The following is a 24,592-nucleotide window of genomic DNA, read 5'->3' as shown; positions in this document are numbered from 1 at the left end:
TGTGAATGGCAGTGACTGAGAAATTGCTCACATTCGATTGATTTGGATTTGATGATACAAGTGTAACTTACCGAAATTTGCTGTTTCCAGGTTGTAGAAGAATGGCTTTATCTTCGCACTAGTGCTTACTCCTGTGACACAAATATTCAAGTCCATTTGATCATCGAACTGATCACGTTCAAGGTGGCAGCCAGCATCCAACCTGCCATCTTTTGATATGTAACTGGTACAGTTCTGGATGATGTCCTTTCCATCTTGCCTGTGTGATCATAAAGCAGATTTAGTCTGCATATATATGTACACCAAGTGAATTCATCCATCTGTTTAAACACTACGTTACCAGTAATTGAAGTTATAGACTGTGTCAGATGGTGCTTTACTTCCGATGTCCCAAGTGCAATTTATGTGTTCAAAGTTGTAGTAAATATATTTGAAGTTTCTGACAGCAGTACCTACATCACCTACAAAATTGGAATAACAGAAAGAATGTTGTCAAGAAGATTACCATCACAGAGAGGAAAAGTAACAGAAGAGGAAATTATCTCAGAATTACAGCCCATCCCAAGTCTCTCTCTTTCGCATGCTCTCTTTCTAAGATACATATAGAATACATACAGACAAACATCATCTTTCTTGTGCATCTAGCAAACTCTCAGTGCCAAACTTTGCTACAAATGCAAAACGAGCTTCTAAAAGAAACAAAGCTAGTCGAATCACCTTGTGTTTTTTTCCTGACCTGCAGCCTGAAATCTGCAAGTAATTTACTAATTCCTAATTGGCCTCAGAAATTTGCAAGCAGTTACAATTACTTGGTTTCTCACAGAGGGAACTCTGGCCAGCTTATCAGCTAAATGGCACAGCCGTTCTCCAGGTTCACCATGAGCAATACCCAAGAGGGTGTGGCTGGGAGGCAAAAAATCCTCCTGCCAATGCAGAGGGGACTGTTTTGCTGCATTAAAATCGCAACAAGGGGCATGCCACATTAGGTTTAGTAATGAGTAATGAGCCAAATTTAGTTAACAGCCTAAGAGTTAGTGGTCATTTATCCAATAGTAATCATAACATGATTGTGTTCAACATAGTATTTAAAGGAAGAGATGTGAAACCGTTACCAAGGTTCTAGATTTAGTGATTATTCTGGTTATGCTCTTCAGCTTCACTTCCCCTTGTGGACCTTTTTTTTCTAACTTTGGATACGCACGCCATTTGACTTAAAATTGTTGTGATGGAGGATGAGCTAATCCTCATTTAAAGTAGCCCAATTCACATTTTCAATCATTAAATTCCCACTCTGCTGTTTCTCTTTAGTTGCTCAATGTGAATGATTTAGAATGCAATGTTTGTTCTCAAAATATGACTGAATTATGGGAATTATACTGCATAATATTTCCATTTGATTTTATACACGCAAAGTGATGTGAATTGAAGATTTTGGATTCACTTTGTCTTTAAACATTCTCTTTGGTGCTGTCATCATTATATTAGTACATGTCTGGGACCAACACTTTCGAAGCATTAACATACAAAAATTTGGAGAAGGAAAAAAGTAGATGAAGCCATGAGACTCTGATGGCCGAACTCCGAGGTTGCCTTAATATTTAAAAGATTGCCCAAAACACAAACGATACACAAAATGTGGTCAGGTAGCATTAACAAACAAACCGCCAGAGAGACAAGACATTACTGTTCAACTCTCCTTAAATGTTAAAAGTGGTCAATATTTTAATTGCCTGACGGCTGGGAAGAATCCATGGCCAGAATGTTACATTCCATGGGCGGGCGCACGCCTGACCTGAACGGGCATAAAATCATGTGAGATGACGTCGGGCAAGCATCCCAACATCACCATGCACTCACACAATGTTTCGCTTGATGGGCACGCGCAAAAGTCAGAAAAGCACCGACCAACAATTAAACGGGCAATTAAGTTAATTAACGGTCCAATTATCAGCGATTTTTCGTGGCCCGTCCAACCTTACGGTTGGCGGATGGGCCAATCGACCAGATGGGCTTTACATTTCTAATGAAACCTCATCCAAGGACGGGAGGAAATCTCCTTTAGGATTTAAAATATAAAGAAATATCTGGGGGCTGATTTTTTTATGAGGTCTGCTTTCAGGAGCTTGATTGTGCTGCATGGAAATTTTTGCAGCATTTTTGGGCCTTCTTTTATTATTTGGAGGTCTGCAGCTCCCTGAGGCATCTGTCTGCCTTCAGGGAGCTTGGCGGAAGTGCTCACCCAGCACCCGCGATGACGTCGGTGCCCGCCCTCTTCCCATCCCCACTGGCAGTGCTGAGCCTTTCTCAGGGTGCGTTTCATGCAGGCTAGCCATTAACTGGCCAGCCAGAGTGAAATCGTGGTCAGGGACTGATCGCAGTCGGGGGACCATTTCCCGCCTGCTCCCGGGCCCACAAATCGCACGCGCCCAATGAGCACAAAATTCAGGCCCATAAGACCTTCCAATGGGCCTGGTTAGCCTCAAAGAGAAAACCAACATAATGGGACCACTATTCTAAATCACCTGTTTCTCATGGACAATTCCATTTTAAGATAGCCATGTGTTGTTTCATCAGAGACATGGTTGTGAGCTACTGTAATGGTAGGATGTCCGACATCTGACAGTCTCTGAGCAATTTCGATAGGAATTTCCTTTAGGAGCCTCGCAAACAGCCAATGGCACTTCAGTGGAAACCGTGCCTGGAGATTCTGCTGAACTTCTTCAAAGATATAGTGGCCAATTGAGAGAGCTCCCAAGGAAATGCTCAGCCTTTATGAATTAAGTCAAGTACTGTACTGCTCGCCATTGTTATACCTTTGGTGTCTGTCGACATTTTAAATGTAAATAAATCCATCACCTGAAAGCGCGACATTCATCACTTTTTGGAGTGGACAGGAAAGTACAGTGGGCAGATGACAAATCTCTGGTGTGGGATATCATTGTGAAAGAGTAACTATTAATCTTGTGGAACACTATCTCATTCACAATTTTAAAGAAACACTGAAGAGAGGCAACGTAAATTACATGCTACAGTGTTAATGGGCCTGTCGGAATTAAGAGAGAGGCCTGGGAGTTCAGATACACAAAACTTTAAACGTGCCAGGACAAGCTGAGAAGGCTGTTTAAAAACAAAACACACAGGGTCCTGGACTTTTTAAACAGAGGGCTGGAGTATTCTGTTGAATTCTGGCACGAAACTTTAGTGAGAAGCTCATGGCCTGAGAGAGGGTACGTAGGTGGTTTACTTGGAAGGAAGTAGGAATACTAAGACTATGTGAAGAGATTAGAGAAGTTTTGATTGCTCTCCTTAGAGCAGAGTTACAGGTAGATTTGATAGAGATATTCAAAATCATAAAGGTCTTTGATAGAATAATTAGGTCCATTGGTAGGAGGGTTGGTAACAGAAGACATAAATATAATGTAATTAAAGGGGATGATAAGTATAATATTTTTAACCAGTGCATTGTTCCGATCTGGAATCCACTGCCTGAAAGGGTGGTGGAAACAGATTCAATAGTGACTTTTCAAAAGGGAATTGGATAAATAATTGAAAAGGAAAAAATGAATATGTGGAAAGTGTCAGGGAGTGGGACATATTGGATAGCTCTTTTGAACAGCCAGCATGATGGCCTGAATGGCCTCCTTTTGTACTGTAAAATTACACAAGGTCAACTTTCAATCTATAGTAGACTCAATGTGCTTCTGCAAACTGCTTCTTTGGCACAAGTTCATTCATGGGTTTGGAGGAATTCCAGTGCTCTATCAGTGCTTTCACAGACTAATCTCACAGTAATAAATGGCCTGGGGACAAAACCCATGAAGTTTTCATGGTCATCAAGAGGAAGTCAATGAAGACAGGGGATGCCCCACTGGTTTGGAAGCAAGCCAATGGCAATGAAACAATCCCCGGGAACTGCAGACCCTCTGTTTTACAATCAGTAAGGCACAGCGGATTCGGTCAGTGGGCCAGACTTGAGGAGCAAGTATGAAAATAGCTGAGCGTGGAATAGGGTTGTCATCCTGAGCAGATGCCTGAGAAAAAAAGGCTCACATTTATACAGTGTCTTTCACAATGTAAGAAAGTCCCAAAGCACTTTACAGCTAAGAAAGTACTTTTTGAAATGTAGCTGTTTTTGTAGCGTAGGGAGTGTGGCAGCCAATTTGCACATAGCAAGGTGCCATAAGCAGCAATGTGATTATGACTACATAATCTGTTTTGGTGGAGGAATAAATATTGGACAGGTCAGCGCAGAGAACTCTCCCTCTCTTTGAAATAATGTTATGAGAACTTTTATATCTACCAGGGAGGCAGTGGCATAGCGGTAATGTTGCTAGGCTAGTAATCCTGAAGCCCAGGCTAATCCTCTGGGGAAACAAAAATACCTGGAAAAGCTCAAGGGTCATACGGACTCGAAACGTCAACTGTATCCCTCTCCACAAATGCTGTCAGACCTGCTGAGTTTTTCCAGGTATTTTTGTTTTTGTTCTAGATTTTCAGCATCCACAGTATTTTGCTTTTAACTCTCTGGGGATGTGGGTTCAAACCCCACCATGGCAGCTGATGGAATTTAAATTCAGTTAATAAATCTGGAATATGAAAATCATGAAACTGCCATTGGTTATCATAAAAACCCATCTGGCTCACTCATGTCCTTTAGGAAGTCAGCTGGTCTCACATAGATGTGGCTCCAGACCCTTGACTCTCAACCGACCTCTAAGTACACTATTTTTTTATATATATATACATATAGTGTACTTAGAGCTCCAGACAACCTTCCATAAGGTTTCACTTGAGAGGCAGGTGCACAAATTTAAAGCAGTGGGTATCCATGGTATACCACAGACGACGGATTAGAGGAGGTACACGGGTGAGGAAGTGTTCTGAGTGTAAGACTCCAACTCTGTGGCCTTTAGGGCTTCTGGCCTACATAAACAAGATGGATTTAATAACAACAACTTGCATTTACATAGCACCTTTGACATAGTAAGATGGCTTAAGGGATTTCACGGAAGCATAATCAGACTAAATTTGACACTGAATCGCACAAGCAGACATGAACACAAGTGACCAAAAAGCACCAAAAGTCAAAGAGATAGATTTTAAGGATCACCTTTAAGGAAGAGTGAAGGATGGAGAGGTTTAGGGAGGGAATTCCAGAGCTTAGGGCCGAGATGGCTGAAGGTACAGCCACCAGTGGTGGAGTGATTAAAATCGGGGATGCTCAGGAAGCCAGAATTAGAGGAGTGCAGATATCGCGTAGGTTTTTACGGCTGGAGGGATCACAGAGATAGAGAGGAGAGAGTTCACGGAGGGATCTGGAAACAAGCACGAGGATTTCAAAATCGAGATGTTGCTTAAAGGGGAGCCAATGTAGGGCAGCGAGCGCTGGGGTGATAGGGAAACGGAACTTGATGCCAGTTAAGACATGGGCAGCAGAGTTTTGAAAGACCTCAAGTTTATGGTGGGTAGGATCTGGGAGACCAGTTAGGAGTGCAGTGGAATAATCAGGTCCCAAAGTAGCCAAGGCAGGAATGAGGGTTTCAGCAGCAGATAAGCTGAGACAGGGATGAAGTTGGGTGATGTTACACAGGTGGAAATAGCAGGTCTCAGTGATGACACAGATACGTGGTCAGGAGCTCATCTCAAAGTCAAATATGATACCAAGATTGCGAACAGTATGGAGTGAGGACCAAAAACAATGGCTTTTTTTCCCAATCATATAATTTCCACTCATTAAGTACAGGATGTTGGATAAGCTGTCTGATAGGGGAGGAGTCGAGAGAGGTAGTGGTGAGGTACAGCTGGGTGTGAAGGCTAATGCTGTGCTTTCGTATGATAATACCATGGGGTGGCCGAGGGGGTGCCAAGGAATTATGGATGCCAGAGGTAACGGTGGGGGAACAGGAAGAAAAGACATTGTTAGTGATTCTCTGGGAGCAATTAGATAGACAAGAATGGAACAAGGTGAGAGGAGCCCCAGCCACATGGATGACAGTGGAGGAGGATAGTGTGGTCAACCATGTTAAAGGCTGCAGACCGGTCGAGAAGGATAAGGAGGAATAACTTACCTTTGTCACAAAAACCGTTTCCTACTGAGAGGCCAGAAATCTGATTGGAGGGATTCAAACATGGAGTTCCAGGGAAGATAAGCATGAACCTGGGAGGCCCAATTAACTTTGGAGAGGAAAGGGAGGTTGGAGATGGGGCAGTAGTTTGCAAGGATGATGGGGGGTAATTGGCGGCATTTGTGAAGTGGGGTGATGAAACGTGATAAAGCAGAGAGGCAAAACACCTGTAGAGAGAGAGAGCTATTTACAATATCATCCAACATGGGGAGCAGGAGGGGAAGTTTAGTGGGAATAGGATCGAAGAAGCAGGAGATGGGTCTCATAGACAAGCTGAGCTCAGAGGGACAGAAACTGGAGAAAGATGCGAGTTCAGGGTTAGGGCAAAGGGGGGTCTTCAGAGGAAGTCTGGCCTGTTAACTAGGGGAAGGAGGGAATGCATTAGAGGCAGCTGATTGCCTGATCTCAATCTTAGTGACAAAGAGGACAATGAGCTCCTCATATTTATTGCTGGACGTGAGGGTGAAGTAGACAGGGGAGAGGGGTTTAGGAAGTTGCCTTGCAGTAGAGGAAAGCAGCTGGGGTTATCTTTGCATTGCAGGATGATCCTGGAATAGTGAGCAGTTTTAGCAAGTGAGAGCATGACCTGACAGTGATTTATTTGGTCCAGCCAAATCTGGCGGTGGACAGCTAAACCAGCTATCCGCCATAGCCTTTCAAGTCTGCACTCCTTGGATTTGAGGGGGTAGAGATGAAGGCTGGACTAGAGAGAGATGGTGGCTTAATGGCTAATATCACTGGTGTAGTAAGGGAGAGCTACAGACTGTTATGAGGACATGTTCAAATCCTGACATGGTAGTTGTTGGAATTTAAATTTGATTAAAAAGTCTTGAATTTAAAAAAAAAAGCTAGTCTCAGTAATAGTAACCATGACAGCTATCATTGGTTTAAAAAAGCCATCTGGTTCACTAATGTCCTTTAGGGAAGGGAATCTGCCATCCTTACCTGGTCTGGCCTACATGTGACTCCAGATCCACAGCAATGTGGTTGACTCTTAACTGCCCTCTGAAATGGCCTAGCAAGCCACTCAGTTCAAGGGCAATTAAGGATGGGCAACAAATGTTGGCCTTGCCAGCGATGCCCACATCCCATAAAAGAATAAAGGAAAAAAAAAGATAGAAGAGAAGCCAGTCATATAAGAACTATTTTAATGATATGCTTATATAAGTCCATCTCTACCCACTTTAGAATCCAGCTTGTGTCTTCTCTGTGCCTCAGAGATGATAACTATTTTAAGGTGAATTTTAAAACTTTGTGCTAAACATTCTAACAACATGAAACCTTGCATTACCTTCTGCTGGAGGAATATACATCTCAGTCCAGTTGCTTTCTTGACAAGCACAGCTCCCGGTCGTTACTAATGCCTTCACTTTGAAAGTGATGCCTTGGTTAAGAACCACCTTATCTTCACGGGTCAAACACGGATTTCTTTTTCTTTCCTAAATAAACAACATATCAACAAGACTCTGGATTACAAAGCCAGACCAAATCAGTTCAAACCTTCCGTTTACACACAAAAGCTGCACAGAGGCCTGGTCAGAATGCACTGGAGTACTTGATCTGGTTCTGGTTCTGGTCAACACACACCTGGAGTACTGGGTCCAGTTCTGACTAGGCCACACCTGGAGTACTGGATCCAGTTCTGACTAGACCACACCTGGGGTGCTGCTTCCAGTTCTGACTAGACCATATCTGGAGTACTGATTCTAGTTCTGGCTAGAGCACACCTGGAGTACTGGATCCAGTTCTGACTAGATCACACCTGGAGTACTGGATCCAGTTCTGGCTAGACCATATCTGGAGTACTGGTTCTAGTTCTGGCTAAAGCATACCTGGAGTACTGGATCCAGTTCTAGTTGTTACAATATAATATGAATCTCCCAGGCTCTAAGCAAAGGGTTAACTGGATTGCCTTGAAGTATGCTAATGTTATCCTTCTAGAATCAAAAGGAAATTGCTGGAAAAACTCAGCAGGCCTGGCAGCATCTGTGGAGGGGCAAACAGAGTTAATGCTTTGAGTCAAAGGTCTCTTCTTCAGAACAGTTCCGTAGAAGAGTTATATTCGACTCAAAACATTAACGCTGTTTTTCTCTCCACAGATGCTGCCAGACCTGCTGAGTTTTTCCAGCACTTTCTGTTTTGATTTCAGATTTCCAGAATCTGCATTGTTTCACTTTTATTTTAATGCTATCCTTCAGTTGATTTCTCTTAATAGCACAGAAACAGGAATAGCCTGTTATGGGGAGGAGCAAAGCCAATTTAGATGCAGTGACCATTGAACTGTCGATTTAAGACAAGCAATGGTCAATTTCAACAATTCCCCTAATTAATCAGGATAAACCCACAACTACATCACCCTCTCTAGGAAGCAGATGATTGCTTTGGAACGGTCTAAATCTGCAATCAATAGTTTCACTTGGTGAAATAGTTACAAGAGTGAAACTATTGATAAAAAAGTAGGGAAGTTTTATTGGTCTATAAAAAAATACCTTGTTATTGATAAGGGACAAATCTCATTAAAATTCATGATATATGGAAGTGATGAAAGGTCACAGGCCTGAAACCTTAACTGTTTTTCGCCAGATCTGCTGAGTATTTCCAGCATTTTCTCGCTTATTTCCTATATGTAGCTGTATTATTTAATGTAGAAATATATGGACTGGTACTCAGAAAGGGGTACAAAAAAGCTGTATCAGGTGAGTGTCGGAATATAGACTTATCGAAAGGTCTGCCACCAAGAAACTGAGCTCCAAACTGAAACACTTTTGTGCCTCCTAACTAAACCCGCAAGATTTGGTCATAACTCGGGCTGTTAGATCTATGTTTAATTATTGTACATAGAATAAATCTGTGATGTCTGACATTCAATATTGCGAGTTCCATTGATTTGAGGAGCAAATTATAAGTAAGAACATGCATTCAATTACCCTCCATCAACTCAAACATTACATGTAGCAGGAGGAGGGAGGAGGGTAACTAAGTGAGAGGGAAGAGCTAGAGGTAATCGGACTGAGAAGGCAGGATGACTCAGCCTTGAAAAGAGGATGTCTGATGGGACTCCTAATGAAGGCATAGGGGATACGAAAAGACAATTGTTTTGCTACAGCTGTATGGAGTGTTGGTGAGACACGTCTGGAGTACTGTGTAAAATTTTTGTCTCCTTATTTAAGAAAGGATATAAATGAATTAGAAGCAGTTCAGAGAAGGTTCACTCGACTGATACCTGGGATGAGGGGATTATCTTATGAGGAAAGGTTGGACAGGTTGGGTCTGTACCCATTGGAGTTTAGAAGGTGATCTTATTGAAACATATAAGACCCTGAGGAGATTTAACAGGGTGGATACTGAAAGGATGTGGGAGACACTAGTAGACACAGTTTAAAAATAAGGGGTCTCCCATTTAAGATGGAGATGAAGAGAATTTTTTTCTCTCAGAGGGTTGCGAATCTTTGGAACTCTCTTCCCAGAGAGCGGTGGAGGCAGGGTCAGTGAATATTTTTAAGGCAGAGGTAGATAGATTGTTGACTAACAAGGGAGTCAAAGGTTATTGGGGGTAGGCAGAATGTGGAGTTGAGGCTGCAATCAGATCAGCCATGAACTTATTGAATGGTGGAGCAGGCTCGAGGGGCTGAATGGCCTACTCCTGCTCCTAATTCATATGTTCATATGTTTGTAACTGCAATAGTAAAGACTGGGACAATGCACGCCAATATAGCAGTACCAGCAGGCACACGTCTAGGGTTCTGAAAAGCAAGTTAAAGAGAGTGGTCAGAAGTATTTCTTTTCAAAGAAGAGTCAGTTTGGGTTTGAAATGTTAACTCTGTTTCTCTCCATAGATGCTGCCAGACCTGCTGAGTTTTTCCAGCACTTTCGGTTTTTACTTCAGCCTTCCACCATCTGTAGCATTTTGTTTTGATTACGGAATAATTTCTTTATTCAGAGTGTGGTCTGGATACCAGCTTTAGATCAAGACACTCAGCTAGGAGATATTCTGGTGGGATGCAATCTAATAGGCGAGAGGAGCTTTTTCATCCAAATCCACCATGTGGTCGAGAAAAGTGGACATCCACAGCATAGAAAGCTGTGAAATGTGGTTCCGGAGAAGGCTGGGGTGGGTCAGTTGGAAAGAACACAAGAGCAATGAAGAAGTTATGAGGATGGTGAAGAAGAAAGATTTTTAGTGAATATCATCAAGAAAAGGCAACAAGGTTGGATTGGCCATATCCTAAAGCAGGTGAAGGAGGTGACTGAAGGAAGATTAGAGGGATGTAGACCAAGTGGGAGAAAGAGAACGATGATGTTAGACAAGTTGAAGTTGAAAATGGGAGACTCCTATGAGCAACTGAAGTGGAAAACGCAAGGCTGCGAGATGTGGAGAAATGAAGAGCCCTTAGGTAGATCACTGTTACTACTACAGTACACTGGGAAAGGATGACAATGAACATTTCAACTCACCTTCCACTCATCACGATCATCATACTTAAATGAGCTGTCAAATCTGACAGAAAGGTTGGTGAAATTTTCAAGGTCGCTTGGTGGTTTCCAGGCCCAGGTGGAATTAATGAAACCGATCCCCTTCAATGTCACAGTCAAGTGATCTGGAGGCGGGACAGTCACTGCAATGCAATCACAACAAGCACTAAGCATTTCCTCTTCACACCCAACACACAGACACAGGAGTGGCAGAGCTGAATGGTTGATTAGCTGCCTGTGGGAATGGGATCCACAGTGACTCAGCTCTGGCCTGATGAGACAGCAGGAGAGGCAGATTCAAAGATACCAGTCTGACTCAGCAGTAACACTCATGCATCCAGACATTTAAGCACAAAATCCAGACTGACACAACAATGCTCTCTCAGGTGGACAGATTATTTGCAATACAAAAATTCAAAGTTAGAGGAACACCTGGAGTAACAGCAGTGCATCCAAGGGCTGGGAAACCCTGTGGATAACATGTTTCCAGATGTGGGCACCCCACAGCTTAAGCATATGCAGGAAGAGAGGAGATAAGTGACTGCCAGGTAGTCAAGAAGGACCAGGCAGGTAGTAATCAGGGTCTCCTGAGTGCATCTCACACTCCAACCAGTATTCTGTACTGAATAGGTGAGAATTATGGCTCACCTGAGGAAAGCAGCCAGAGGCAAGCTGACTGTACCATGGCTGGTTCAGCTTTACAGGGGTGAGGAAGCAGGAGGATTGGGAAAGCAATGAAGGGGCATTCAGTATTTAACAGGCAGGCATTTCTACAGCCTCATATGTACTTCCAGGATGGTATGCTGCCTCTTTGGTGTCAGGGTCAAGGATGTCACTGAGCAGCTACCCTGATAGGGAAAGGTGAACAGCCAGCGGTTGTGGGCCATATCAGTACCAATGACATATGTAGAAAGAGGGAATGAGGTCCTGCTGGCAGATTTTAGAGAGCTAGAAAGCAAGAGGACGTCAAAGGTAGTAATGTCTGGATTACGCCCGGTACCACTCGCTAGTGGGTGCAGGAAATAGAAAGATGGAGCAACTGATTGCATGGCTGGAAGGATGGTGCAGGAGGGAGGGCTATAGATTCCTGGCACATTGTGACTGGTTCTGCGGGAGGTGGGGCCTGTATAGCTGGAAAGGCTGCACCCAAACAGGGCTGGGTCCCAAGTTCTTATGGGGTGGCTTGCTCGTGCAGTTGGAGGGCTTAAGCTAATTTAGCAGCGGGATGACAACCAGGATGTAGCATTAGGAAGTATAAACAAGGTGTTTAAGGAATTGGGAGAGACAGATAGCAACAGAGTACAAATAGTAAAATATTGGCTGGGGTCAGAGTAACAGGGAATGTAATAAGATCTAAATTAGCGTTACTGTCCATGTATGTGTGTTGGTGGGCTGCAGGTGCCAATATCCACATGAGAGTATGATGTTGCGGTGATAACAAAAAAAAAGGCATGACCGGAAACTTGGGTTTTATAAACAGAAGCATAGGATAGAAAAGCAAGGAGGTTATAATGAATTTTATAAAACTCTGGTTCATTCTCAACGTGAGAATTGTGTCCATTCTGGGCACTACACTATAGGAAGGATGTGAAGGCTTCAGAGGGAGTGCAGAAAAGATCCACAAGAATGGTTCACAGTTACTTGGGTGGATTAAAGAAACTGGGGTCATTCTGCTCAGAGAAGCGAAGATTGAGAGGAGATTTGATAGAAATGCTCAAAATCATGAAGGGTCCAAACAAGGTAGATAGCCATCGGCAGAAGGGTCAAAAACCAGGGGACAACGAGATAAGATGATTGGAAAAACAACCAATGGCTACTTGAGGATAAACCTTTTTAGGCAGTGAGTGGTCAGGATCTGGAAACATGCTGCCTGAGAGTGTGGTAGAGGCAGTTACAACATGGCCTTTCAAGCAGGAGTTGGATAAGCTTCTGAAGATCAAAAGGGAAAGGGTGGGGGAGTGGGAATAGCTGAGCTGCTCTTACAGAGAAACAGCATGGACATGATGGACTGAACAGCCTCCTGCTATGCTGTAAGCATTCTATAATTCTTTTTGGTCATTATCACCTTACTGTTTGTGGGGCTTTGTGTAAATTGGCCTCTGTGGCTCCCGACATTACAAATTAATATTGAGCATTTGGTTGGGTGGGTGGCACGGGGTGGGGTTGGGGGGAGGGGATGGGGGGGCTGTATCTGAGGTCATGAAAAGTGCTGTATCACTGTAATTTCCTCTTCATTGTGGACAAGAACACAGATAACAGCATCATTATTTATCCTGTAATATTTTAATTCCTGAACAATATTCACAGATGAAATAAACATCCTATGTTCTCATTCATGAGGTTTCTCAGCGTCCAGGCAAATTGCTTTGTTTTAATAAAATAAAATATGGGTAGTTCGTAGATTTACTCCTCCCTGAGTTTGTTCATTCCCAATGAGGCATTCCTTTGCAAGACTTAGACTCTAAGGCTTGATGAACCTAACTGCTCCGTGGGTTTAAATGCCTTTTGTCCTCTCTCTTTCTCCTCACCAGCTGCTAATAATGAATTATTTCAGAACCCAAGCTCCTATGAGCTTAGGGTGCCCTAACACACTTTACAGTCAATGAAGTACTTCTGAAGTGTTGTCAGTGTTGTAGTGTAGGATGCAACACAGCCAATTTGCACACAGCAGGTTTCCACAAAAAGCAATGAGGTAACTGACCAGATTATCTGTTTTGGTGATGCTGGTTTGAGGGATAAATATTGCATGAGCTCCCCCGTTCTTCCTGAAATAGTGTCATGGGATCACTGCACTCCCTCAGTGCTGCACTGGAGCGTCAGCCTGGATTATGTTGTCAAGAGTGGCTCTTAAACTCACAACTTTCTGATTCAGAGGCACGAGCGCTAGCACTGATCCATAGCCACATCTGGGTCAAGTGGAAAGCCCACACCCCACCCCCAACCAACAAATGAAAAACCAGTAAAAACTGGGAAATAAGTATACTGGTCTGAACTGGTCTTGTATGCCTTAAAATGGAACACCAGTAAAGACTGTGAAATAAGAGTACCGGTTCGAAATGGATCCGAAAGGATGCTGTACACACTGGGATAAAATTCCCGCACAGCAGAATCCCTGCCAGTTCCAGCAGGGGATTAGGAAAGCCCACCCATGGAAAGTCCTTGTCTTTTACCACACAATCTACTAAGATACCATTTGAATTTGGAACACTGCAGGGCCATTGTACAAAAGCACTACTTCAACCACTTGCCGTTGAAACAAAATTTAACTTTACAAGCGTAAGCATGACGTAAACTAAATGGTCCAATGTCCAAGGGGCTTCAGGAACAGAGACTCCGGGGGGGAAAAATACACAAGTGTTTGAAGATGGCAAGAAACGTTGATGAAGTTGTTATAATGGAATATGAGGCCTTTGGCTTTATTAATGGAGGCATATAGAGCTGAAAAGCAAGGGAATTGTACTAAGCCTTTATAAATCACTGGTTAGGCCTCAGAGTGTTCTGGCCAATTCTGTGCACCACACTTTTGGAAGGATGTGGAAGCCTTGGGGGGAGACCAGAGGAGATTTGCTCGAATTGTGCCAGGGATGAAGGACTTTGGTCTTGTGGAGAGAAGCTGGGGTTATCCACCTTAGAGCAGAGAAGGTTAAGTGGAGATTTAATAGAATTGTTCAGAGTGATGAAATTGATGTAGCAGAAATTGTTTACACTGTCAGGAGGATCAGTAACCAGAGAAGACAAATTTAAGATGATTAGCAAAAGAAGCAGGGGAAGATGAGGAGAGTTTTTTTTTCATGCAATGGGTTGTTATGATCTGCAAAAGATGGTGGAAACAGCTTCAATAGTAATGTTCAGAAGGGAATGGGATTTAAAAAGAAGCCAAAAGGTTTACAGGTCCGGAAAAAGGACAGAACAGTTAGAATTAATTGGACAGTCCTTTCAAAGAGCCATGCAGTTCTCCCAGGTTAGGGGCAACAGTTTTATTAATGAACTTCCACGAGGAACTGAACACAAAAGTTGAGGAGGGGTAGGAAGAAAAGGCCAGAAGGGTAGCAGCATTGATTCGAGGCAGTGTTACAATGCCAGAAAACAAGAAGTTAAACAGGGAAGTGAGCCAATTCTTCCAGATTGAGCATGTCACGTTCTTGGAATTATATTACAGGCTGCTGAAAAAAGGAGTGTAATTTATAGTTAAATCAGATAGGGAGTTCATATTAGATTTGTCCCACAAGATTGTACAATTAAGTTCTGTATTAGCTGGAGATTTTTAGTTGTTTGTTATGTATTTAAAAACAGTTTGAGACCTCAGGATACCCCAAAGCACTTTACAGCTAATGATGTACTTATGAAGTGTAGTCACTGTCATAATATCAGAAAAATTGTGGTGGAAAAAAGCTGTTTTCTTCCTTCCAATGTGATCAGCGTTGTTTTCACACTTAGCATCATTAACTTTTTTCCTTGAAAACATGATGTTATGTGAAACAACATTATGCAAAAGATAATCTCACATGGATGCAATGTTATAAACAAGGGTTACGTTCCAGAGGAAGGCTTTTAGAATATACATTTCCTTACAAACATATAAATTAATATTATAAAGTTAAGAAAATGTAGAAAACATCAACAATAAATTTATCCTAATGTGAGAAAGCTAGCCAAACATATAGCTTGGTTGCACATCAAGCGGTGAAGCCTTGTGTCACTTTGGGGAATGGATGAGTGGTGCTGGAGGTGATTCAACTGGAGGTTGGGAGGACAGCTGAAGCCAACCAAGATAGTGATGGGAGATAACTGCTGTTTTGCATGGTCCACCTGATTGCAATTTTGGTGTACAAGTGGGCACGGCACACACTCCACCAATCTATACAAGGTGGTGTTTAACCAGCGATCTTTAAAGGGGCCACTACAGGAAAGTGCTAACCGGGGCCAACACAAGTAAAAACCTGAGCTGCTATTAGTCTGTCTGAGGCTCATAGCCACCTTATAAAGTTGCCTGCTCCCCATCTCCCTCGAAAGTCAACTCTTGAAGGCTAAACATTGCACGGGTTCAGGCATGTAAACAATGTTAACGTGAAACAGCAACGCAATGCAAATGCAGTGTATTAATTGGAGAGTGATGCTAACGCAAAATGACATTGCACAGGGTGACATTAAGCCAGGATTTTTCTGCAACATGTTCCTCCTCCCACAGGGAAGGAAACAATAGATGGTTTGGGTCTCGGCAGAAATTGTGCAAGTAAGCAGCATTAAGGGGACATTCAGAAGCCAACACCCACAATATGATTCAGCGAATGGAAAAATAGAAAAAAGGAAGAGTTGAAAACAAGGCATACGGTTGAAAAAGGAGAGCAAATTTTAGTGAGATAAAGAAATGAAATGGAAGGAAAAACTAGCAATTAGAATCAGAGATCAGCAATGTGAACAATTTAAACAAGAGAAGAAATAATCACAAATGTAGTGTGTTGCAGTGTGGAGAAAAGGTAAGTGTGTTGAAGGCTAGGTTTGCACGCCTGAATAGAGGGGTTGGAACATGATTGAAATGAGCAAATGGAGTAGTTTGTGCTTAGGGGGCAGGCAATGAAATGAAAACAAAGATAAACACAACACAAGAAAATTACGAAAGGGAGCTTACAAAGACTGGGAGGAAGTGTGAGAGGAAAAAATAACAAAACAGAGAGAGGGCATTAAAAAGGCTTTCTATCGGCATGTTATAGGTAAAGGGTGGACAAAGTCTAGATAAATTCAGCAAGAGATGAAGGGGGCAGGTTTGTGGTGGACAGTGTGGGAATGGCAGAGATTCTAAATAGTCAGTGGGGTTGTAGAGCCATCAAAGGTAAGTGGCGAAAAGTTAGTGAAGTTTTGTGTTCAATAGAAAATGGTATGTGTAAAATTGTTTGAAGGAACATCAGGAAAGAAAATGCATTTTGTTTTGTATGGGTATCTCCAGTTATATGGATGCTCTCCTTGTTTTCAACTCTTCCTTTCTCTTTTCTGTTTTTCCATTTGCTGAATCACATTTGATAAAGTAAGAGACTTATGACAGAGATAATGGTACATGGAATTAAAGGGAATGTGGCTATTTGGATAGACGGCCAGATTCAAAGAGTGGAGATTCCAACAAGGCTGTCAGACTAGTGAATGATGGGGTTTGCATTGGGACCACTGTTATTTATAAGTGAAATGAGGGAACAAAATCAAAGTTTGTCGATGATATCAAATTGTAGCATGAAACACTACAGGAGGACAAAGACCATCTAGCAGGATGAACAGCCTGTACACAACAGTATAACACATTCTGGAAAGTAGAATGCAGAACAGCTTTTAATTATATAGAACAGAGGGACTTTGATGTACAGGGACATGTATATTAAAGGGAGCAGCAAAAATAAATCAGATTATTATCCTCAGATAATGAAGCAGTTCATGCCTGCATGCTGCAAGACCTGGACAACATTTAGCTGCTAAATGCCAAGTAACATTTGTACTGCACAAATGCTGGTAATGACCATGTCCAACAAGAGTCCAACCACCTGCCCCTGACATTCAATTGCATTACTGAATCCTTCACCATTAATATCCTGGGAGGCTACCATTGACCAGAAACTGAACTGGACCAGCCATATAAATACTGTGGCTACAAGAGCAGGTCAGAGGCTAGGAATCTCACAGCAAGTAACCCACCTCCTGACTCCCCAAAGCCTATCCACCATCTACAAGTCACAAGTCAGGAGTGTAATGGAATACTCTCCATTTGCCTGGATGAGTGCAGCTACAACAACACTCAAGAAGCTTGACATTATCCAGGATCCAGGACAAAGCAGTCCTGCTCACCACCTTAACCATGGTTTCAGAGAGGGCTTTAAACTAAATAGTGGGGGGAGGGGATCATGAGAGAGAAGATGTGGTAAATCAGAGCGAAGCAACGAGGTACTAGAGCGGGGTAATGATTTGGGTAATGATAATCAGAGTGTAACAGGAAAGGACAAAGCGTACAAGCTAATAGCGCACCAACGGATAAGGCCAGAGATTGCAAAATGGTAAAAAGGCAGGCAGAGTTAATGGCTCTGTATCTGAATGCACAAAGCATTTATAACAAGCTAGATGTAGGACCTGATAGCCATTACAGAGACATGGATGCAAAGTGACAAAGGCTGGGACCTGAAAATTGAAGATAATTGACATTTTGAAAAGAAAGGAGGCTAGGAAAAGGTGGTAGGGTAGCTCTGTTATTTAAGGTGTCATTAGTACAGTAGTTAGAGATGACCTTAGCTCAAAAGAGGAAGATGTAGAATAAGGTTTGATAGAGATAAGAAATAGGTAAGGTAGGGGGTCGCTTGTGGGAATAGTTTATAGGCCCTCTTAACAGTAGTTATATTGTAGGACAGAGTATACAAGAAGAAATAACTGGGGTATGTAAGAAAGGTACTGCAATAATCATGAATGACTTTAATCTACATGTTGATTGGATGAATCAGATTGGCAAAGGTAGCCTGGAAAATGAGTCCATAGAGTGTTTGCGGGACAACTTAGAGAAGTACGTTCTAGAGCCAACCAAGGAGTAGCCTATCCTAGAGCTGGTAATGTGCAATGAGACAGGATTAATTAATAACCTCATGGTAAAGGAGCCTCTAGGTGACAGCGATCATAACATGGTTTTTTCATGTTCAGTTTGAAGGGGTGAAGTGTGGGTCTAAGACTAGTGTTTTAAACCTGGATAAAGGTAATTATAAGGATATGAAGGCAGGGCTAGCAAAAGTGAAATGGGAAACTAGGTTAAAAAGTAGGACAGTAGAGATGCAGTGGCAGACTTTTAAGGAGATATTTATTAACTCTTAGCAATGTTTTATCCCAGTGAGGAAGAAAGACTCTTTGAAAAGGGTGCATCATTTGTGGCTGAATAAGAAAGTTAAGGATAGTATCAAATGGAAAGAAACATTGTACAATTCTACAAAAAAATAGTGGTAGGTTAGATGATTGGTCAAATTTTAGGAACCTGCAAAGAACAACTAAAAAAAACTAAAGAGGGAGAAAGTAGAGTAATAGAGAAAGCTAGCCTGAAATATAGAAACAAATAGCAGGAGTTTATACAAATACTTAAGTATGAAAAGGGTAACTAAAGCTCATGTTGGTCCTCTAGAGAGTGACTCTGGGGAATTCAGAATGGAAAACAAGGAAATGATGGAGGCGTTGAACAGGTATTTTGTGTCTGTCTTCACTACAGAAGACTTAGAAAGCTTCCCAAAGATACATGAAAATCACAAGGTCAAAGGGAGGCAGGAACTTTCACAATCACCAGGGAAAATGTGCTAAGAAAACAATTAGACCTAAAGGCTGACAAATCCCCAGGGCCTGATGGCCTGCATCCTCGGGTCTTAAAAGAAGTGGCTGCAGAGATAATAGGAGCATTGCTTATAGTCTTTCAAAATGCCTCAGATTCTGGAATGGTCCCAGTGGATTGGAAAATAGCAAATGTAACACTTTTATTCAAGAAGAGGGAGACAGGAAGCAGTTAGACTAACATCGGTCATAGGTAAATTGCTAGAATCCATTGTTAAGGAGGTTATAGCAGAATGCTTATAAAATCAGAATATGATCGGGCAGAGTCAACGTGGTTTTGTGAAAGGGAAATTGTGTTTATCTAATTTATTAGAGTTTTTTGAGGAAGTAACAAACAAGGTGGATAAACAGGAACCTGTAGATGTGGTGTACTTGGATTTTCAAAAGGCATTTGATAAGGTGCCACATCAAAGGTTACTACATAAGCTAAGAGCACATGGTGTAGGGGGTAACATATTATCATGGATAAAGGATTGCTTAGCTAATGGCAAGTAGAGAGTAGGGATAAATGGGTCTTTTTCGGGTTGGCAAGCTGTAACATATGGAGTGCCACAGGGATCAGTGCTGCATTAAACTATTTACAATCTATATCAATGACTTGGATGACAGGACAGAGTGTGTATGAAAAGCAGTATATTATTTAAATGACAGATTGCAGAACTTGGTGGTACAGAGGCATCAGGGTGTCCTGGTACATGAAGCAAATAAAGTCAATACGGATGTACAGCAAGTGATTAGGAAGGCAAATGGAATTTTGTCATTTATTGCAAGGGGAATGGAATATAATGGTAGGGAAGTTTTACTGAAGCTGTACAGGGCCTTGGTGAGATCACTTCTGCAGTACTGTGTATAGCTTTGGTCTTTCATTTAAAAAAAGATATAATTGCATTCAAAATGGTTCAGAAAATGCTCAGTCAACTCATTCCTTGATGAAGAAGGTTGAACAGGTTGGGCCTATACCCATTGGAGTTTAGAAGAATCAGAGATGATTTTATTGAAATGTATAAGATCCTGAGGCAACTTGACAGGGCGGATACCGGGAGGATTTTTCCTCTTGTGGGGGAGACGAGAACTAGGGAACACAATTTAAGAATAAGAGGTCTCCTTTTAGTATGGAGATGAGGAGAATTTTTTTTCTCTCAAGAGGGCTGTTAGTCTGTGAAATTCTCTTCACAGAAAGAAGTGGAGTATGGTCTCTGAATTTATTCAAGCCTGAGTTAGACAGATTTTTGATAGACAAGGGAGTCAAGGGTTATGGGGGGCAGACAGGAAAGTGGAGCGGAGACCACAACCAGAACAGCCAATGGCTTATTGAATGGCAAAGCAGCCTCCAAGGGCTGAATAGTCTACTCGTGCTCCTAAGTCCTATGTTCCTACTCATTCTCACCACTGTTGTAGAAGCAACGTATACCATATACAAGATGCACTACAGTAACTCACCAATCCTCCTTCAACAGCACCTTCCATATCTGCAACCTCTACCATTTAGAAGCACAAGGGCAGCAGATGCATTGGAACACCACCATCTGAAAGTTCCCCTCCAAGCCACTCACCCTGGGAAATATATCACCGTTCGTTCACTGTCACTGGATCAAAATCCTGGAACACCCGCCCTAAAAGCACGGTGAGTGTACCTTGCACCAGATAAACTTAACTCTCAAGGGCAATTAGGGATGGGCAACAAATTGGCTTTGCCAGCGATGCCCATGAATGAATAAAAAAAGACAGAGGATGTTAAGACTCTGGGTAATAACCAATAGGTTGAAGCCTCTTGTGAGGCTTGCTCACTTTTAAAGGCAATTTCTTGAGGGCTCTGGTGGTGGAAAGGGTTGTATAATTGCCACCTCCAATTGGGTGTGTCTCATCATGTGACCTCCAATCCTCATGCACCCCTCTTCCCCTTGATCACCAACATGTCTGTCCTAGCAAAGTACTGTTTCCCTGCTCCAATCGGAAAGCCAACAGATTCTTTATTAACTAATTGGATGAGTCACGACTGTCAGTCAAACAGCCTTCTTTCCTGACCTCAGATATGTTTTAATGCCCTTATGATTGTTCTCCTGGTAACTGTGTGGGAGATTAATCTTTATTCCTTGGATGCTCCAGGAAGTTATGGGAAGGTTGCTAACCACAAAGGATAGGGGGTATAGGGGTGTGGAGGTGAGCACATATGGACCTGAGTGACTCTTCTCATCCAGATTACGTACATTTCAAAAACTGTGTAATAGTGAAGGCCACTCTGGTCTGTCGGACTGCAGCTTGAATACTCCTTCCAGGGGTAAATGACTAAAAGCTTGGTGAAACCCAAAGTAGTGTAACAGTAAGTGTACAGTGGTTAAATGGACTGTTTTGAGTTGTGTGTGGTGTGCAGTGCTGAGGGAGAAAGCTCTCTATATTTGGTTCAGCGAGGGACTGAAAAGGCACAGTGAGTCCTCAAACATCCCTTTCATCTCCAGGATCTGTGTTTGAATTTTGCCCATAATAATAACCAGCAATAATGTGCACTCACATAGCCCTTGCAACAACAACTTATATCTATATAGCACCTTTAAGGTAATTAAATGCTCCAAGGCACTTCACAGGAGCATTCTAAAACAAAATGTGAGACTGAGCCACGTAAGAAGATATTAGGTTAGATAACGAAAAAAATGGGGCAGCAATTTTCCAGTCTTGCCAACGGCAAACTGACTTTTGGCAGTTCTCCAAATGTTTCTGTCCCTCTCACGACGATGCTCGCCGCTGGCAGGACTGAGAAATCCCTCCCTTGGTCAAAATCAGAGGTTTTAAGAAAGGTGTTAAATGAGGAAAGAGAAGCAGAGACAATGGAGTGAAACAATTAAAAATTGGGAATGCTAAATGGGCCAGAATTACATGAGCCAGGTATCTTGGCGAGTTGCGGAGCAGGAGCAGATTACAGAGAGGGAGGAGTGAAGCCGTTGAGGGGTCTGAAATCAAGTAAGAAGAAGAATTTTAAAATTGGCTGAAAATGCTCATTCCAATTACTATTGGGTCTGGGGAGTTATAAAATGCAGATTAATGCTGTGTTCATTTACAGGAGTGTCGTGTCTGTGTGGAGTGAGCTGTGGCTCTGTGCTCGTTTTCCTTTCTCTAATTCTTAAGGTGACAGGTTTGAGGTCCACTCCAGACAGTCACAGTAAGTGGGTCTCTGAATACTGGATGAGATCTGGTAGGGTACTTGAGTCTAATTGGAGTGGAATAATAATCCTTCCTCCCCCCCACCACCATCCCAAATGTATCGAGCAGGCTTCCTGGGAGGGAGTTGTAAATCGAGAAATCTGCTCACGAATGAAAGGTACTGCTATGGGAAAGCGCCAGGCTGTAAATTCAGTGAAAGAACTGGGTTGTCTCATGTGCTGTGGGGCCCAAGAAATGTCTGAGTGCTGTGCTAGCATGGGGAGTCAGGCGCAGGGGGCGCATTGAGCTTTGCTCTTGCCATGTGGACCCCACAAGGTTCAACTGAGTGGGGTCATCAGCCTGCATTTACAGAGCAAGTTCACACAGACTTATATTTCCATGGATCTTGATTGTCATTCGTCCATGAAGCCTGGGCTTGTTTGCAGTCTGGAACACAAAGAGGGCAGATGAGAACATGTTATTAGCTGTTCTCCTTCAGTCTTGTATACCCAATGGGAGCAGTTAGCTGTAATATAAGAACATAATAAATAGGAGTAGGAGTCGGCCTTTTCACCCTTGGAGCTTACCCGCCCACTCAACAAGATAATGGCTGACCTTTGACCTCAACTTTACTTTCCCATGTCCCTTGATTCTCTTCTCCAAAAACTAATTGATCTCTGTCTTGAATATACTTAACACTTGAGCAGCCACAGCTTTCTGGGGGTAGAGAATTCTGAATATTCACTGGTCTGAGTGAAGAGATTTCTCCTCATCTCAGTCCTAAATAGCTGATTCCTTATCCTGGAGCAACCAGGGAAAACAGCTTCTCACCATCTACCCCGCGGAGCCCTCTCAGAATCTCATATGCTTCAACAGCACAACCAGGCGCCACAAAGACCACATCTCTGGGCTTCGCTACATATTTCTGAGGCTGTGCTAATGAGTCTGTCATTTAACACTCTCATTCTGTTAGTTTAGATCATTTGCAATAGGTTCAAAAAAAAGGACACTGTTTTTTCCCTGTTACATCAGGCTGCAAGAATCTCAAAGCTGAAAGAAATCAGAAAACTGCTGGAAATACACATCCTCCTGATTTCTCAGCCATGGTTATTTGATAGCATTCTCACCTCTAAGTCAGATAATTGTTGGTTGAAGTCCCACTCTAAATGCTTAGGCACAAGTATGACCCTCAAGTGTAGTAATGAGCGAGTGCTGCACAAGTGCCATCTTCTGGATGAGATGTTAAATCGAGGCACTATCTGCCCACTCAGGCAGGTGTGAAAGATCCCATGGCACTATCTGGAAGACCTGGACAATATTTATCCCTCATCTCAGAAACAGATCATCTAATCATTATCACCTCACTGTTTGTGGGAACTTGCTGTGTGCAAATTGGATGCCACATTTCCTACATTACAACAGTGACTGCACTTCAAAAGTGGCTGTAAAATACGTCGAGATGCTCTGTGCTGTGAAAGGTGCTACACAAATGCAAGTCCTTATTTCTTTAATGAGGCTGGGTGTCAGCTGTTGTCTGATTGTGGTCTTGGATAAGCACATTGGCATGATTTACGGCATTAGAGGAGTTATGTAAATGTAATTTGTTATTGTTAATGCTTTCTGTGCACAGTCAATAAGCCATGAACGGTCTGTGGTGTCGGCTTTATTCCTGGAACACGGAATTTCAAATAGAGTGAAGAGCCTCCGTCAGCAATTAATAGCAGCCACGCGGTTTGCTCTATCTGGTCTGGAACACTAAGACCGATGACTCCCAAAACTGTAGCTCAAGAGAATAACACCGAATTGAAGAAAGGTTTATATACGTATATATGTATATATAAAGGTTGGAAAGGAGGGCGCGCACTTACCTGACCGGGCACAGCAGTCAATGCCCTCAGTCCGGGAAATCAGCAAACAGGACAGCAAGAGCAAAAACAGTCGGGTTATCAGTCCTGGCATCTCGCACTTGGTCACCTCCCGCATTCAGCTTGTAGCCACTTTCCTTAGACAGGGTCTGATTCAATCTTTCCCCGATGGGCAGCGGGGATCACACGCTCGGCTCCGTCCCCTGCTCGATACCAGCCCTCAGCCTTCGCACTGTTTCCCAACCAGCGGAAGAATGTTTTCAAACGTTAGTCATCCAGCACGTCACTGGGGTGTGGGAGGTTTGGAGGTTTTATCTAAACCGCACTCAGCTATTCCTCATTTATTGTTTTGCTTTCAGGCTGTAACTCCCCAGCTCTTTCAACACGCAGTGCAAAAGCAATCTGCTACTAAATAAGTAAACAAACTTCAAGATCAGTTTTAAAACCGGTAAAACTTGGAAATGAATTCAGCTTATCTGAATTGATCTTGTATACCTTAAAGTGGAACTCCAGCATTACTGATTTTTGATGGGAGTTGAAAATTTTGGACTGGTTTCTCCCTTCTGTGAAAAATTGATAAATCTAACTACGTGTCCAGATATATTAATGGCACCTGGAACCTGGACTTTCCCTCAGTATGCAGCCAAGCCTGCTGTGCAC

The 24,592-nt window shown here is 42.6% G+C and overlaps 1 protein-coding gene across 1 annotated transcript in view; it reads right to left on the bottom strand.

The window, feature by feature from the left end:
- LOC144683677 (interleukin-13 receptor subunit alpha-1-like) overlaps positions 1 to 24,199 on the bottom strand; it is a 50,208-nt gene extending 26,009 nt beyond the window's left edge. Inside the window, exons 1-5 of the mRNA XM_078546936.1 lie at positions 23,936 to 24,199; positions 10,581 to 10,741; positions 7,417 to 7,564; positions 341 to 461; positions 72 to 259 (exon numbers count right to left, since the gene is read on the bottom strand). Coding sequence (XP_078403062.1) covers positions 72 to 259; positions 341 to 461; positions 7,417 to 7,564; positions 10,581 to 10,741; positions 23,936 to 24,050 — 733 coding nt within the window. The 5' untranslated portion in view covers positions 24,051 to 24,199. The remainder of the gene's footprint in view (positions 1 to 71; positions 260 to 340; positions 462 to 7,416; positions 7,565 to 10,580; positions 10,742 to 23,935) is intronic.
- Between the last annotated feature and the right edge of the window lie 393 nt (positions 24,200 to 24,592).

The sequence above is a fragment of the Cetorhinus maximus genome, chromosome 8 (genome assembly GCF_964194155.1).
Source record: "Cetorhinus maximus chromosome 8, sCetMax3.hap1.1, whole genome shotgun sequence".
NCBI classification, from domain to species: domain Eukaryota; kingdom Metazoa; phylum Chordata; class Chondrichthyes; order Lamniformes; family Cetorhinidae; genus Cetorhinus; species Cetorhinus maximus.
This window is presented reverse-complemented; position numbering and strand designations above follow the sequence as displayed.